The following is a 13,092-nucleotide window of genomic DNA, read 5'->3' as shown; positions in this document are numbered from 1 at the left end:
GACCATTTATGAGACTTTATATAAAATCACGATGAGAAGTAGAAGTATAAGTAGACTTGGTGAAGCATGAGTAACCCAGAAAGAAGCTTTCAAATTGGCTTCCAAGTGTAGTTCAGTGTGTGTGAGCTCTGAAGGATTTTGGTTTTTTTTTTCCTTGAAGTTGTTTTTCCCTTGGCACTGAAGATAAAATTCAGACAGGCTGCGAAGGGGAGAACCTGACAGGTGCCAGCCCAAGTGGAAATACTGTCTGTCGATCCTTGTCTGTCGCAGATCTAAGCAGCGCCCATCGCTGATCCACCCAGACGCTTGTCAGGAGCACAGGCTTTCAAACCAGAGCAGAAAGTCTCTCGGCAGCAGGATAGTGTTTTGAAGCTCAGTCAGTGGAAACCCCCATAGTCCCATACCTGACAAAGCAATCCTGTTTCTGTAAATTCCCGAGTGATGGAGGATTTGCTTTTGCCTTGCTGTTAAGATTCAGTGCCAACACCCCAGTGCGCAAAGGGGGGCTTGATCCTACAAGGTGCTGCGGGTCCCCCCACACCTAGACTCACCACAGGCCTCATGGAGAGAAACAGCATCCGTGGAAGTCTGGAGGAGTGTGGCTGCCACATCCAAGCAAAGAAATGGCCACTTGCTGCAATTCCCCCGACCCCAACACCAGCCCGGCTGCCAAACTGGCTGGCTGCTGCCTTTCCTTAGCTGCCAGCTGTGCAGTACCACCTCACGGGTGGGTGTGCACAGCACTCTCCTGTCCAACAGCTGACATCCCACGGGATGCAGGTCTGTACAGCTTCGCACAGCGTAGCACCACTCCACAGCCTCGTGTGAGCTTCATTTACGGGCCTACTATGTCCCAGGTAAGCTGCATAGCAGGGCAGCGCTATTGAGAACCACATGCAGCCTCATCATCCAGAGTGTTTCATACAATCTCTCTTGGCCCTAGGAAAGAAGACACTTAAGAAGTCTTCAGAGAAAATGTGTTCTGTGCTTTTTCCACCTTTCTTGTGTAACTCGGTAGTTAAAGTCTGAGGGTTGTGTGGGTATTTCAACAAGGTAAAGTATTGTCATGTAGGCTTTTTTTTTTTTTTGCCTTGCAGCTGTCCTCTTCCCCTTTTTCTGTGCTCCCATGCTCACTGGGTTTTTCTGACAGTAAGTTTATAAAGCTGTTCAATATATAAACAGTTCTGAATAATGTCAGAATCTTTTTAATAAAATAAATTTACTTAAGTGGCATCTGGAGCCAAGGACTAATGCATGATTACTGTAGTAGTGAGCTGCTCTCTGCAGACAGATTTCTGTATCTGAGCTGGGAGGAAGCTAAAAGCTCGTTAGCTTCCTGCAGTCAAAGCAGCTGATTGGCATCTGGAACTGCAAAACTTGAGTTTTACAGGGGCTTGAGGCCGAAAAAAGACAATTTGGAACACATGATCCTTAGTTAAACACACACAAAAGACCAGAAGAAAGAAAATGGCTAGGTCCAGGCAGCCCCAAGTCACAGGAAGGAGTCCCTCAACGATGCTGTTGATTTTCAGTGATGACTGTAGTTCTGAGACATTTTTGCATTATGAGGCTCTTGGACTTGGTAAGACACTAACAGCAGCACATTGTCTTTTATTACTGGGCAAAGCTGTGGTGTGATTTTATTTATTTTTTTTAGGGACTTTCCTTCAGGGAGTTAGTATCTCTCTCTTTAATAAACACATTCTGTACAGTAAGCTCAAACTTCCTGACGGCTGGGCTGGACAATTAGGCATCTGCACTAGTAGCAGCAGGGGAAAAAAGTCTGTCTCGAATCTCAGGTCTGTTCAGCTGCATCACATGGCAGCTATGATCAGAAAAGCAGTAGCATCCCTTACTGACCTGTATCTGGGTTTTATAAGGAAAATGCCTTTACCTGGCTTTGTTTTTTTCAGCGTAAGGACGAGTCCCTGCAAACACCCATGTTCTGGCATGTATACATGAATGTACAGTCGTAGAACCACATTGTTTATATAATGTGAAAAGTTTTTGTTAGCTTTGCCAGCCACCTCTCTCTTCCTTTTCTTCCTTTGGGAAAACTTGGCTAAACAGCCAAGTCTTGCAGTAGACTTCATTGCTGTTTGGAGCAAAGGCCTACCAAGGCAGAGCGTGAGCACGTTCCAGCCTTAGAGATTCCTCCACTTAAAGGCTTTCCCTATTAAGAAGAGGGAACTATTTTCACACCGGCTTGTATCAAATGAGGCTTTCTATAGTGTCACCTCTTTACTGTGTCTTTCCCAAACCTGAAAATGGGGAATGATCTTTGGCAGTGCTAAGAACTTAGATTATTGTGGCGTCCCCACATGTTCTTGGCTTGTGCTTGTAGCTCTGGCACCTCTCTGAGCTGCTTTATTTTCTACTGGCGTAACGGGCCCAAACGCCAGAAGCCAGACACGCTAGACATCAGACAAGCAGAGGGGCTGAGCAATGTTCTTATTCCTGGCGTGGAATGTGTGGTCCTTCCCATTGCTATCTGTGGCTGAAAAGGAGGGATGACAGCATAGGGCTGTTCGGTGCCACACACACACACACACAGACCCCTCAGGGCATGTGATCAGTCACCAAGCACTACCATCTGGGTTCTTTCAGAGAGGAGAAAGTAAACAAGTCAGTTGTGTCATTCTAGACCCTGGCAGAGACAGGAACAGGCGTGTCAGAAGCACCCATGATCAACAGGAGCAGCAGCACTGAGGTCTATAAGCATGGACATTTGACCTTGTCCACTGTTGTTCGAATATTCCTGTTATGTAGCAGACAGCATCTGGAAATGCAGGTTTTCCCTCCCAGGGAAACATAACATGATCGATGACACGCTTGGTATTGATCTTGTATGCATGGGCCAAACTGCCGTCTGTTTAAGGAGTCCCCAGTGCGATGCACATCATCTCTGTGCCCGGGTGTCCTTTTGGTATCAGCTGCTAGAGGCTGTGTCCAACCTGAAAGCCTCAGGAAGAAGCTTCCCTAGAGGCAACAGGCAAGATTGGAGGAGCATTTGCATTGCTGCTCTCCTGGCATATTGATCCACAGTCAGTGAGATCCAGCCTGATAAGCCTGATCTGTCTTTTGTCTTAAAAGAAACATAGTGGTTGAGGCAAGAGTAAACTGCGAGAGTGAGACTACTACAGGCACAGAATTTCTCTAGGCAGGAGAGGATTCACCCCTATCTTAGTCTCAGGCATGCCTCAGCTACTGCGAGTGCAGTAGCCTTGCACAGGTAGCAAGGTCACGCTGTGAAACCCGCAGAGCTGGCAGACCTTTGGTGTGAATTAGTTTCCTATTCACTTATGTGAGCCAGGATTTTGAACGAAGGCCCATTTTGAGATACTGCAGTGGTGATGCAGGGCCTGGAGTGCGTTCCGGGGGCTTGCAGACACTGTGGCAAGCTGCTTATGGGAAAAGGGGTACCTGTACTGCCAAACAGGTTGTGTTTGATATGTAGCTTACAAAGCAGAGTCTCCAGTGTGCGTTGTGAGTGCGAGGGGGACAGGATGCTATTTAGTGTTTGATTTTTTTGGATACAAATCACATTTCAAAACCAACTTGCCTTTGGAATAATACAATTGTCCTGTTCCCTTTAAAAGAAAATGCATTCAGTTACCACTGTGAAGTAAATAAAAATAACTTTGGATCAGAAAAACTGTCGAGAGAGCAAGTGTTAGTATTTCATGTACTGTACTTAGTCTCCAAGGTCAGATGCAAGTCTTCTGGGATTCTGGGGTAAGGGAAGCTTTACATGAACCATCCATTTTAATCATTCAGCCAAAGGGCTTTATGTTAACTTTGGGTCCAAAGCATTGTTGCTTGTAACAGTGATGTTTCTCAGAAACAAACAAAAAACACTGCCAAAGGTGACCTACAAGTGCATAAGTGTGCTACAGTTCACCCATGTGCATCCTCTCCCTTGCAGTAGGGACCTTCGGCAACTCTCCCTTCTCTGCAGCAGCCTGGCTCCCAGGTATTTTCCTACCTTACAGGGCTGCGGGGACAGCATGTTCCCCTTTTGAACTACTAGCTTGGGTAGTGCTCTAGTTATCTGCGGCAGCATTCAGATCCTTATTAAGTACTGGTCCTCCAGAGCCTTCACTGCTGATTAGTGAACAGAGGAGAGAAGGTTGTTAACAGAACATCTCCAGTTGCCAAGAGACTTAGCTGCATATGCTTGAAAAAAGCCTTTGTTATTGGGCAGTGTGTCAAACGCTGTTGGGAGAGATGCTGCCTTTGGAAAGGGAAAACTGTACTAGTTTTAAAATGTCTGCTCACAGAAAACAGAAGAGCTGGAACTCACACAAGGTCAAAACAGGTTGTGTTTAATTGAGCCATCTCTTTGTTGAATCGTGTATTCTTTGGATATGAAGTGCAGTATCACCAACCCCTTGCAAAGCACTGTGTAAGGAGTTACTTTGATGACAGCTTGCAGAGCTTGGGAAATGTAAAGAATCGCAGAAATAGCAAAAGACAGTTTGCTTTTTCCCTGGCGTCCTTATTCCTCCCTCACTGCCTTGCTCTCCCATTTCCTTTGCCTGCTGCCTTTCTGTCTTGCCTGCAGTCAGCCTCCCTCTTCTGTGTTGGATTTTGCATTCCTCCACCCTTTGTAGTGCCAGTAACGTTCCTGTTGCATTCTTTGGGGCGGGGGGCTGTTTGCTTCCCTTTTAAACTGGTGTGCCATTGCTGGGAGTATGTGATAAACTGGGGAGAGTTTACGTAATTTTAGAACTTGTGTGTGACTTAGTAGATTAGTTGGAAAGGTCACACACTATGGTGTTCGTTTTCTAAATAGAAAAACTCCTCTTAAACATTCCCTCAAGCCTGATTTGAGTCTCATGTGTCCCATATGATTCTGGTTGTTCTTTTCAATACTATTCAAAGGCTGTTCTGTCTTCAGAGTTCCTGCTCAGTGGTGGATGCTGCATTCTTGATTGAATCTCTGCGGTAAGCTCAATACCTGTCCTGACTTGTGCTGTACCTTGAAGTGAAAGCTGTAGGGACTATTCAGATCTTTCCACCTATTATTTCTTCTTCGTTTGTTGCAGGAGTTTGCCATCCCTCTGTTGTATGACACTCAGTATTCTACGTGTATCTGCGTCGAGCTGCATTCTCCATCGATTATGCCAAGCATTTGGCTCTTTTGGAGCTGGCTGCGTTTCGCTACCGTTAAGCCTTTCAATTAGAAGAGTCTTGCAAGTTTATGTTGGCATCCGAGCCGCTTCGTGCGCCGGGTGCCGGAGCACAGCGTGCAGATGGGATGGAGCCCATGGCTCGGGGTTGTTTTTTTTTGAGGATCTGATTACTGCTTTTAGAAAAGGAACCAGCTGCCTCCCCCCACCCCCTTCAGCGGGGTTTTCACATGGTCTGTTATAAAACCGAACTGCGGCGAGGGTTCCTGGAAGGGCGGGCTGAGCTCCCGGCCGGTTTGCAGTGTACGCGCTCCGCAGACATTCCGGGAGCGGGCGACTCCAAGCTCTGGCTTGCGCCAGGTACCCGGCAAGCAGCGAGCCGCCGGTACTGGAGGTACCGGCCCGCTGGCGGCAGAGGGCGGGAGGCCGGGGCCGCGGAGCTCTGCTTTTCTTTATTGCGGAATCAAATTGTTCGCCCACCGCCACCCCCCCCCCCCCAGTTCGGGTCGGAGCTTCCCGGCGCCGCAGGCCGCTGCTGCCGCGCGCCGCCTTTCGCGCCCTCTGCCGGCAGGTCTCGCTCCCGCCGCAGCCCGGCCTGGGCGCTGCGGGGCGGCCCGGGCACAGCTGCCAGTCCAGGCACCGTGAGGCGGCCCAGGCGCTGCTGGTTAGACCTCCCGCCCTCCCCCTGCTCCTCCAGTGCTCCCCGGGCGCTGCTCCCGCTTCGCCGTGCTGGGAACCAAAGAGAAGTAAGTGGGAAATGGGCATCAAAACACTGATGTAAATGCGCCTGTAAACACCGCAAGAGCTAGTCAGGAGATTTTAGTCAGAGTGTGGGTGCTGATCTCCTCTCTTTGGCACCAGGGATAGAACCCGAGGGAAAGGCACTAAGCTGTGACAGGGGAGGTTTAGATGGGATGTCAGGAAGAGGTTCTGTACTAAGAGGTGCTGGAACAGGCTCCCCAGGGAGGTGGTCAAAGCACCGAGCTGGGCCGAGGGCAGGAAGCATCTGGAAGATGCACTCAGTCCCGTGCTCTGACTGGGCTGGCCCTGTGTGAGGCCAGGAGTTTGCCCTGATGATTCTTGTGGGTCCCTTCCAGCTCAGGAGATTTTAGGATTCTATGATCTTTTTGCTTTCCTGAGAGCTGTTTTTTAGTTTTGCTGCAGTGCATCCTTCCAGCTTGATACTGCCTTCTAACAGCAGCCCAGAGTTCTTGGAGGGATAGAAAGCGAAGCAGCACATTCCTGCTCCAGCACTAGAACTCTCATCTGCCCGGCATCCACATGTGTATAATTTCCCATGCCTGTTAGAGGGAGAATAAATACTAAATGGGATGGGTAGTGAAGAGGAACTGATTTGGCAACCTTACTCCAAAGAGAGTTGTCTGAATCTGGGATTAAGCTGGCGTATCAGAGATAGACACCTGGTGCAATATTTTGTGTTATTGCCAGAACGTTGCGAAGTGTGGGCACAGGATCAGCATTGCCAGGATGAAAGAAAATGGGTTTGTGGAGGAGATAATCTAGGAACTGCTGCGTCATTCTCAGCCCAGGGACTGAGGGTTGAATGGATGGAGGACGCTCATCACCCCCAGTTAATTCCTCAGGTCTTGTCCGTTCATGATTGAAATTGCTGGATGTGCCATCACTGTTCTTTGGGCAAATAAAGGATAATCCATTGGTATCTCCTGGTAGCATGAACTTCAGACAGAACAAATCCATATGCTAATTTTGAGCAACTGTGCCGTGAAGAAGCTTGTGTTCCTTTTTTCAGGAAGATGAAACCGCAGCACAATGGTGATGATGAGTCTAATGTGGAAGATCTTCCTTTGTGTACACATTCCTGCCATTAGCTGGGGAGATGCTTAGAAGCTGTGAAATGTCTGATACAATGACATCGGCATGCGAGGCATTTTCTGTTTCTGTAAAAGGCAAAAGCTCATATAGCAAGCTTGTTTGCTTTCTGCGATGAAAAAAAGCAATAAATTACTTATCCTCATGCTTTTCCAGGAGGAAACAGTGTAGATTGCAACTCAGCACAAATCCGTAACCGATGGAAAAGTCTCATTTATTCTGGGATAAATTATCTTTTTAAGGATAGTGCTGAATCTGGGCTACAATTAAAATAGCTTTCTTAAGGAAAAACAATAGATGTTTTTCTCATTTGATGTGTTACCTATTGCTAATGACCCTTTTTTCTCATTTCCATTTAAAAAAATGGATATAAGCAATTAGCCATATATTGCACAAAAGTAGCATTACCTGAGAAAATAATTAAGATGATCTTGAAATTAAGGAAATCAGTTTTGAAGAGAAGCAGGTGCTTAATGGAGGTGAGACCAGCTGTGCTTCCCAGGAACGTGCTTCAAGCGCTTCATGGAAAAATGTGTGAGGCCTCCACACAACACTGGAAGGAAATTTATAATAATTTAGACAAATTGCATCCTATAAATAGCAGAGCTGGATTCATTAGGACAGGAGGCAGATGGAGAAAATATAAAACTTGTTTGTTTCTTTTTAAGGGACTATAACGCTTATGAAAAGTGTCAGTTTGCTGTCAGAGAGGGAAAAACCCTCCGGTGCAGCCCTAACTTTCTTGCTATTAGGTTCTCGTCTCTGCTAATGAGCAGCCATCCACGAGGGGCATCTGTAACACTTTGCTTTAGCATCTCCTGCCTGCCTTTTTCTGGTGTAGCCGGGCTGACACAGCAGTGCTGCAGTGCTGGAGGTGGGGAGCCGGGAGGGAGGCCAGAGTTCCATGTGTGATCCATAGCACTCCCTAACTCCGTTAGAACAGATGCTGATGGGGCAGAGGCATAAATGTAGTTGGACAGTGGGGATGTGCAAAATGAGGTGGGAATCATCCACCAAACTGCCTGAGGGGTTATGCCCCAAAGCAGAAAGGGATGGGTAATTGGTAGAGGGAATTGGTAGAGGCTGTGCATTACTGAAGAGAGAAGGTGAAGACATTTTTGAGATTCTCTTACATTAGTAAGTAGGAAAAAGGAGAGGCTTTCATGCATGAAGAGAAGTAATGACAGAAAGCTGGTGGGAGGTGCGTGACTGGAATGCAGCTCTGTCCGCAGGAGGTAAGCAGAGGCGAGAGGGTTGTTGATCTTACTGTTCATACACAGTGAGTTGCTGCAAAGAAGGAAGAGTGTCCAGCCGAAAGGGAACCTACAGGCTGACAGAAAGGGCAATTGTAGACTGCGCTTAAGAAATAGGAGAGAAGGAACGTTTGGGGCTGCTGTTTCCAAGTGTGCCAAAATGAGAGACTAGGTCCTTTAAAACAAAGCCATCAGAGCAATTGCATACTATTCAACCCCAGGCAAGACTGAGCTCAAATGCAGAAGTGGTAAATGTTCTGTAGGAAATGATCTGTTAATGAACCGGCCTTTATATCTTTCACTGATCTGATTTGCATTTCAGCAAAGCTTCCTTAAAATAACAGTGTCAGAATTCCAGTAAGCTATCGCAAGAGACTTTTTCAAAGTGTTATTGTTCAGGAAAGGAATACTGTGTGCTTATCAGGCAGCCGGGTTTTGTCTTGAGGCATTCTTAGCTTGCTAATTCACCTTGTGAAGTGGCAGGGAAAAAAGTTGCTGTGAAGGTCATATGGGAGTCAGATCATCACAGACTTATTCCAGGAATGAAGAAAAGCTATACAACTGTTCACGCTTCATGTATTTAGTAACTATAGTTTTTCTCAGCATTCAATGTAGAGGGCAGCGATCCCAGCACTAGGAGAGGACACTGGAGAAGAGGCAAGTAGAGTGGTGGGGATTGGCAGGATGCCTTTGGGGATTGCCATCTGTTGCGGCTTGCGCATATATCTGTAGGGTGTCGTGTAGCAGGCAAGTGGTGGTGTTAAACCAGGCACAGGCACGGAGCAGGTTAACTCTGCAGAGCTTCGAGAGGAATTCCAGCGTGCGAGAAGCCGAGCAGGGAAAATATGAGCCTGCTCATGGATCCTCAGTGTAGATCAGGTTTTTTGGTATGGAGTAAAGAAGCCTTTAGTGGATGAAGCATGTTTTCTTGCTTTCAATAGGAAAATTAAGACCTGTATATCCAGGGAGTTTATCTAGAATAAATAAGATCTCTATATCCAGCCTGTATTTACGGGTAGTATTACAGAAAGTTTAAAGTACTGAGTTCTGGGATCTTGATTCAAATAGTTGCACAGCAGTAACTAGTGTGAAACATGGAGAAAAAGAGCTGGAATGTATGAGTTTCAGAAAGCTTTTAGCAGTGAAAGATGTTACGAGGAGAAAAATTGTTAGGATATCCTCTTGATAGGATGTCATTGTTCAGTTGTCTTGCTTCTAGGTTTGATCTGAGATGTCTGAAATAGAATAATCTGTGATATGCTGAAAAATATGTATATGAGAGATAGGTGATTTTGAAGAGAAAGTGCTGAAGAGGGGGAGTGATTTGTGTTTGTAGCTTTCCTGTCTTGCCGGTGGAAGACTTGCTTTAAATTACGCTATGCTTGTAGGACAGCATCTTGTTATGTGAGAAAGACATTCTTTTCATGAGTGCAGATAGAAAAAAATTCTTCTGCTCAAAACAAGCTTCAGATTTCCTCTTTGCCCAAGACCGTTAACACCTTTTATCTTATGTTGTGTTTTTCCAAAATTCCTTTCCTAGGTAATGCCTGCTGAACTTGCTTTATTGCAAGCACCCCAAAAGCCACCAGTCCAGAAGTATCTCCCAATACAGTGACTGTAGATGAGTCTGTTCACCACAGGTTGCTTGTGCCTTTACAATGCTTGCCAAAGCACTTCAGGGGATTTAGGTGTTTGTTGGCAGAACTGAACAGCACCATGATCTTTGAGATGATATTCATCTGGCAAGTCCCCTAGCTGGATGTTTGGACACTCTTCCCTGATCAGTGCAGCGTGTCATGCCATGATTACTGAAGAAAGATAGTAAAAATGGCTTCAAATTATTAAGTTTTTGCCTAAGATTCCCTTTTTTATATGGGTAGGTAGATAAATCCTAATCCTTTGGATGAGGAAGTCAAGACACGGATGCTACTGTCAGTTACTCAGTGTCACAAAAGGAAATCTGACAGAGCTGGGACTGGTTCTCATTCCTGTCATGCTTGAACTGCAAAGCTGATACAGTGACTCTTGGGATATTTAGTTAACATACGTGTCTGTCACAGTCTCCCCATGTGGTACGATGCAGGTGTATTTCTTTACCTAATACTTGAACTGGAGTCAGCACTTCTCCCTTCCCCAGCAATTGGGGATTCTAGTCACTTTGTCACTTCTTTTCTCACCTAGTGTGAGCAGGGGATGGTTGGTGCAATTGTGTGGCTTGCTGATTTTGGCCCTGCTGTTTGTGTCTGTAAAGGTACCGAGATGGAGATAATTTGAATGAGAACAGGAGTGCAAGGTTAATTTGCAACCCAAATGACATATGCCAAGTGAGAACTGTTGCAGACAAAAATTGTCTCTTGTTACCTGGTTATTACAGGGATAAGCTCAGCTCACTGGGCAGTATATAGCATAGCACAGATCTCAGAAAGGCTTGTCAGGCTACAGACAAGCAAAGGGGCCTTAGGCCCAGGCAAATATCCTGTGCATGAGTTCCTGCATGCATTATTTTCAACAGCTGTGGATAAGTCCTGGATGGGGCAGAAGCCCTTCTTTCTTGGCTGTTGTTGTATGTGATTAAAGGTTATATGTTTATTCATACTTTGCCTTGCTTCTGTTCTCTTCCCCCACCTGCAGGCTTTGAATTACTGTACCAGCCAGATGTGGTCCGACTGTACCTCTCCATCCTCACTGAAAGTCAGAACTTCAACACTCTGGAAGCTGCAGCAGGGGCTTTGCAGAATCTCAGTGCTGGCAACTGGACTGTGAGTGTGGTCTTCTCTTCAGTGTCATTTGTTTCCTTTGTGTAAATAAAGATCAAAGCTATGTCCCATTGTAAGTGCAGTTACTTTCTGAATTTACATCTCCTTTAAAAAGGAAGGAGCTGCGAACTCCAAAGAAATTATTTCTGTGTTATTTACTCACTTAAGATGTGTTGCATTTTCTGGACAGATGGTGTTTATGTGGTGGAAGTGTCACTGAGCTCATCACAATTTAGCTATGACCAGGTTTTACTACTTAAGCCACTTAACCATTGCTGCATCCACTCAGAAAAGCCTGTTGTTGGATGGTTAAATGTCCTGAATACTTACTCACATTGCTCAGGGAACTGCACTCCAGAGTGTTCTCTAATGCCCTCTGTGAAGCATCCCCTGCACTAAGCAGGCAGCTCTCTCTGAGCTATGCCTTATAGCACTGCATGGCAGCAGCCTGAGAGGATCCACTGGGTGGTGGTTCACATCTGTCTTGAATACTATTTATTTTTAAATCATTCATGTAACGGAATAAAAGCATGAGATTGGAGGTGGGGGGAGGTAACAGATGCTTTGGATGCTTGACTGTTTGTTCCCTCCAAATGACCTCATTCTCCTAAGCCAGGAGGATGTCTTCTCACACTGAGGTGTGTACAGAACAAATGGCGGCGGATGATGCTCCTTCCTTCTACTTCTGTCCTCTCTCCCCAGCAGCTTGCGAAGCTGTAGGATGAACTTTCTTACACGGTGCTTGATGAACTTGAGCAATGGGTTATTACAGATGCATCCACACACAGAACCTACAACACTGAAAGAAATGCCAGGGGCAAGGAAAGGCCGGGCGTATGAACTCACGGTTCTCTGTGTTGTTCCTTTTCCCTTGTGTGTTCTGATCAGTGGTCCACGTATATCCGTGCAACAGTGCGGAAGGAGAGGGGCTTACCAGTGCTTGTGGAGCTGCTCCAGTCCGACTCTGACAAGGTTGTGAGGGCTGTGTCAATTGCTCTGAGAAACCTTTCCATGGATCGTCGCAATAAAGATCTTATAGGTATCTTCTCAACTTTTCTAACCAGACTGGGATGTTAGATACACCTTGAGAGATGCCGTGTTTTGTCCCTTGTGCTGAGGATTCGTTCTGTATGCAGTGTCCCTCTGTGCTGTCTAAGATTACTCTGCAGCCACCAAGTGGAGCTCTGGAGTTGAAGCTCTAACCTTGTCAGTCCTGGAAATAGCGGTTCACACGTTTAGGGCCATCACCCAAGCTGATACTAACAAGTAGCAAGGTGAGGGATTCTGCTTTAATACATCAGGTTCTTTTTTTAATAGTTCAGAGGTGTAGCAAGGCAAATGGTACAGACAGGCACCTGGGAGCGATAAACTTTGGACTCCTTGGTTTTTCTCCAGGACTATACACTGAGAAGGCTAACTGCACCCAGGAGGAAATGCTCATACCTTTGCTGGGGGAAGGTTAATAAATGCATGGCTGCACACCTTGCCCCAGAAGACCTATTACAAGGCTAAGTTGAGTAAGCCATGTGCGTGTATTAGCATGAATATGTGGCGTTAGCAGCAGCTACTGGATGCTTTTAGCCTCGGGCATTGCAAAGCCTGATAGACACTGGCTATAAAATTCTCAGTAAGGATTGCTGCTTTTTTCATCTCAGTACATTTTAACGTTCATGATGGCAGAGTTTGTCTTGGGTACTAACTCTCAATCACCTTGAAATAATGAGTGATAAATACACTGTTAGGTTACAGTGTTGAAGTTTGAAACATGCACATTACAAAGTTTTTTACCTGGCAAACATCCTTGAGTTTTATCATTAAGGATGGGAAGCTGGAATTTTATTAAGGCTGACTAATGGTGTATCTTCCTCTTATCTAGGTAGTTACGCCATGGGTGAGCTGGTAAGGAATTTGCCCAGCAGGCAGCAGAGATCTGCAAAGAACCTGGAAGAGGATACAGTGGTTGCAGTGTTGAATACTATCCATGAAATCATAACTGACAGTTCAGAGAATGCAAGGTCTCTGATCCAGACACAGGGCATTCAGAAGCTGGTAGCTATCAGCAAGTCAAGGTAAGTAACAGTTGAAAGCAAAATGTGTAAG

The 13,092-nt window shown here is 46.0% G+C and overlaps 1 protein-coding gene across 1 annotated transcript in view; it reads left to right on the top strand.

Annotated features, from left to right (window-relative positions):
* The window catches only part of ARVCF (ARVCF delta catenin family member), a gene marked incomplete at both ends in the record, with an annotated part of 159,706 nt that overhangs the window by 135,025 nt on the left and 11,589 nt on the right, over positions 1-13,092 (top strand). The window contains 3 exons of the mRNA XM_084271971.1: positions 10,868-10,995; positions 11,881-12,031; positions 12,869-13,061. Coding sequence (XP_084128097.1) covers positions 10,868-10,995; positions 11,881-12,031; positions 12,869-13,061 — 472 coding nt within the window. The remainder of the gene's footprint in view (positions 1-10,867; positions 10,996-11,880; positions 12,032-12,868; positions 13,062-13,092) is intronic.

Source organism: Gallinula chloropus (genome assembly GCF_964237585.1).
Source record: "Gallinula chloropus genome assembly, chromosome: 17".
Lineage (NCBI taxonomy): Eukaryota > Metazoa > Chordata > Aves > Gruiformes > Rallidae > Gallinula > Gallinula chloropus.
The sequence above is the reverse complement of the archived record's forward strand: the minus strand, read 5'-3'. Positions and strand labels throughout refer to the sequence as shown.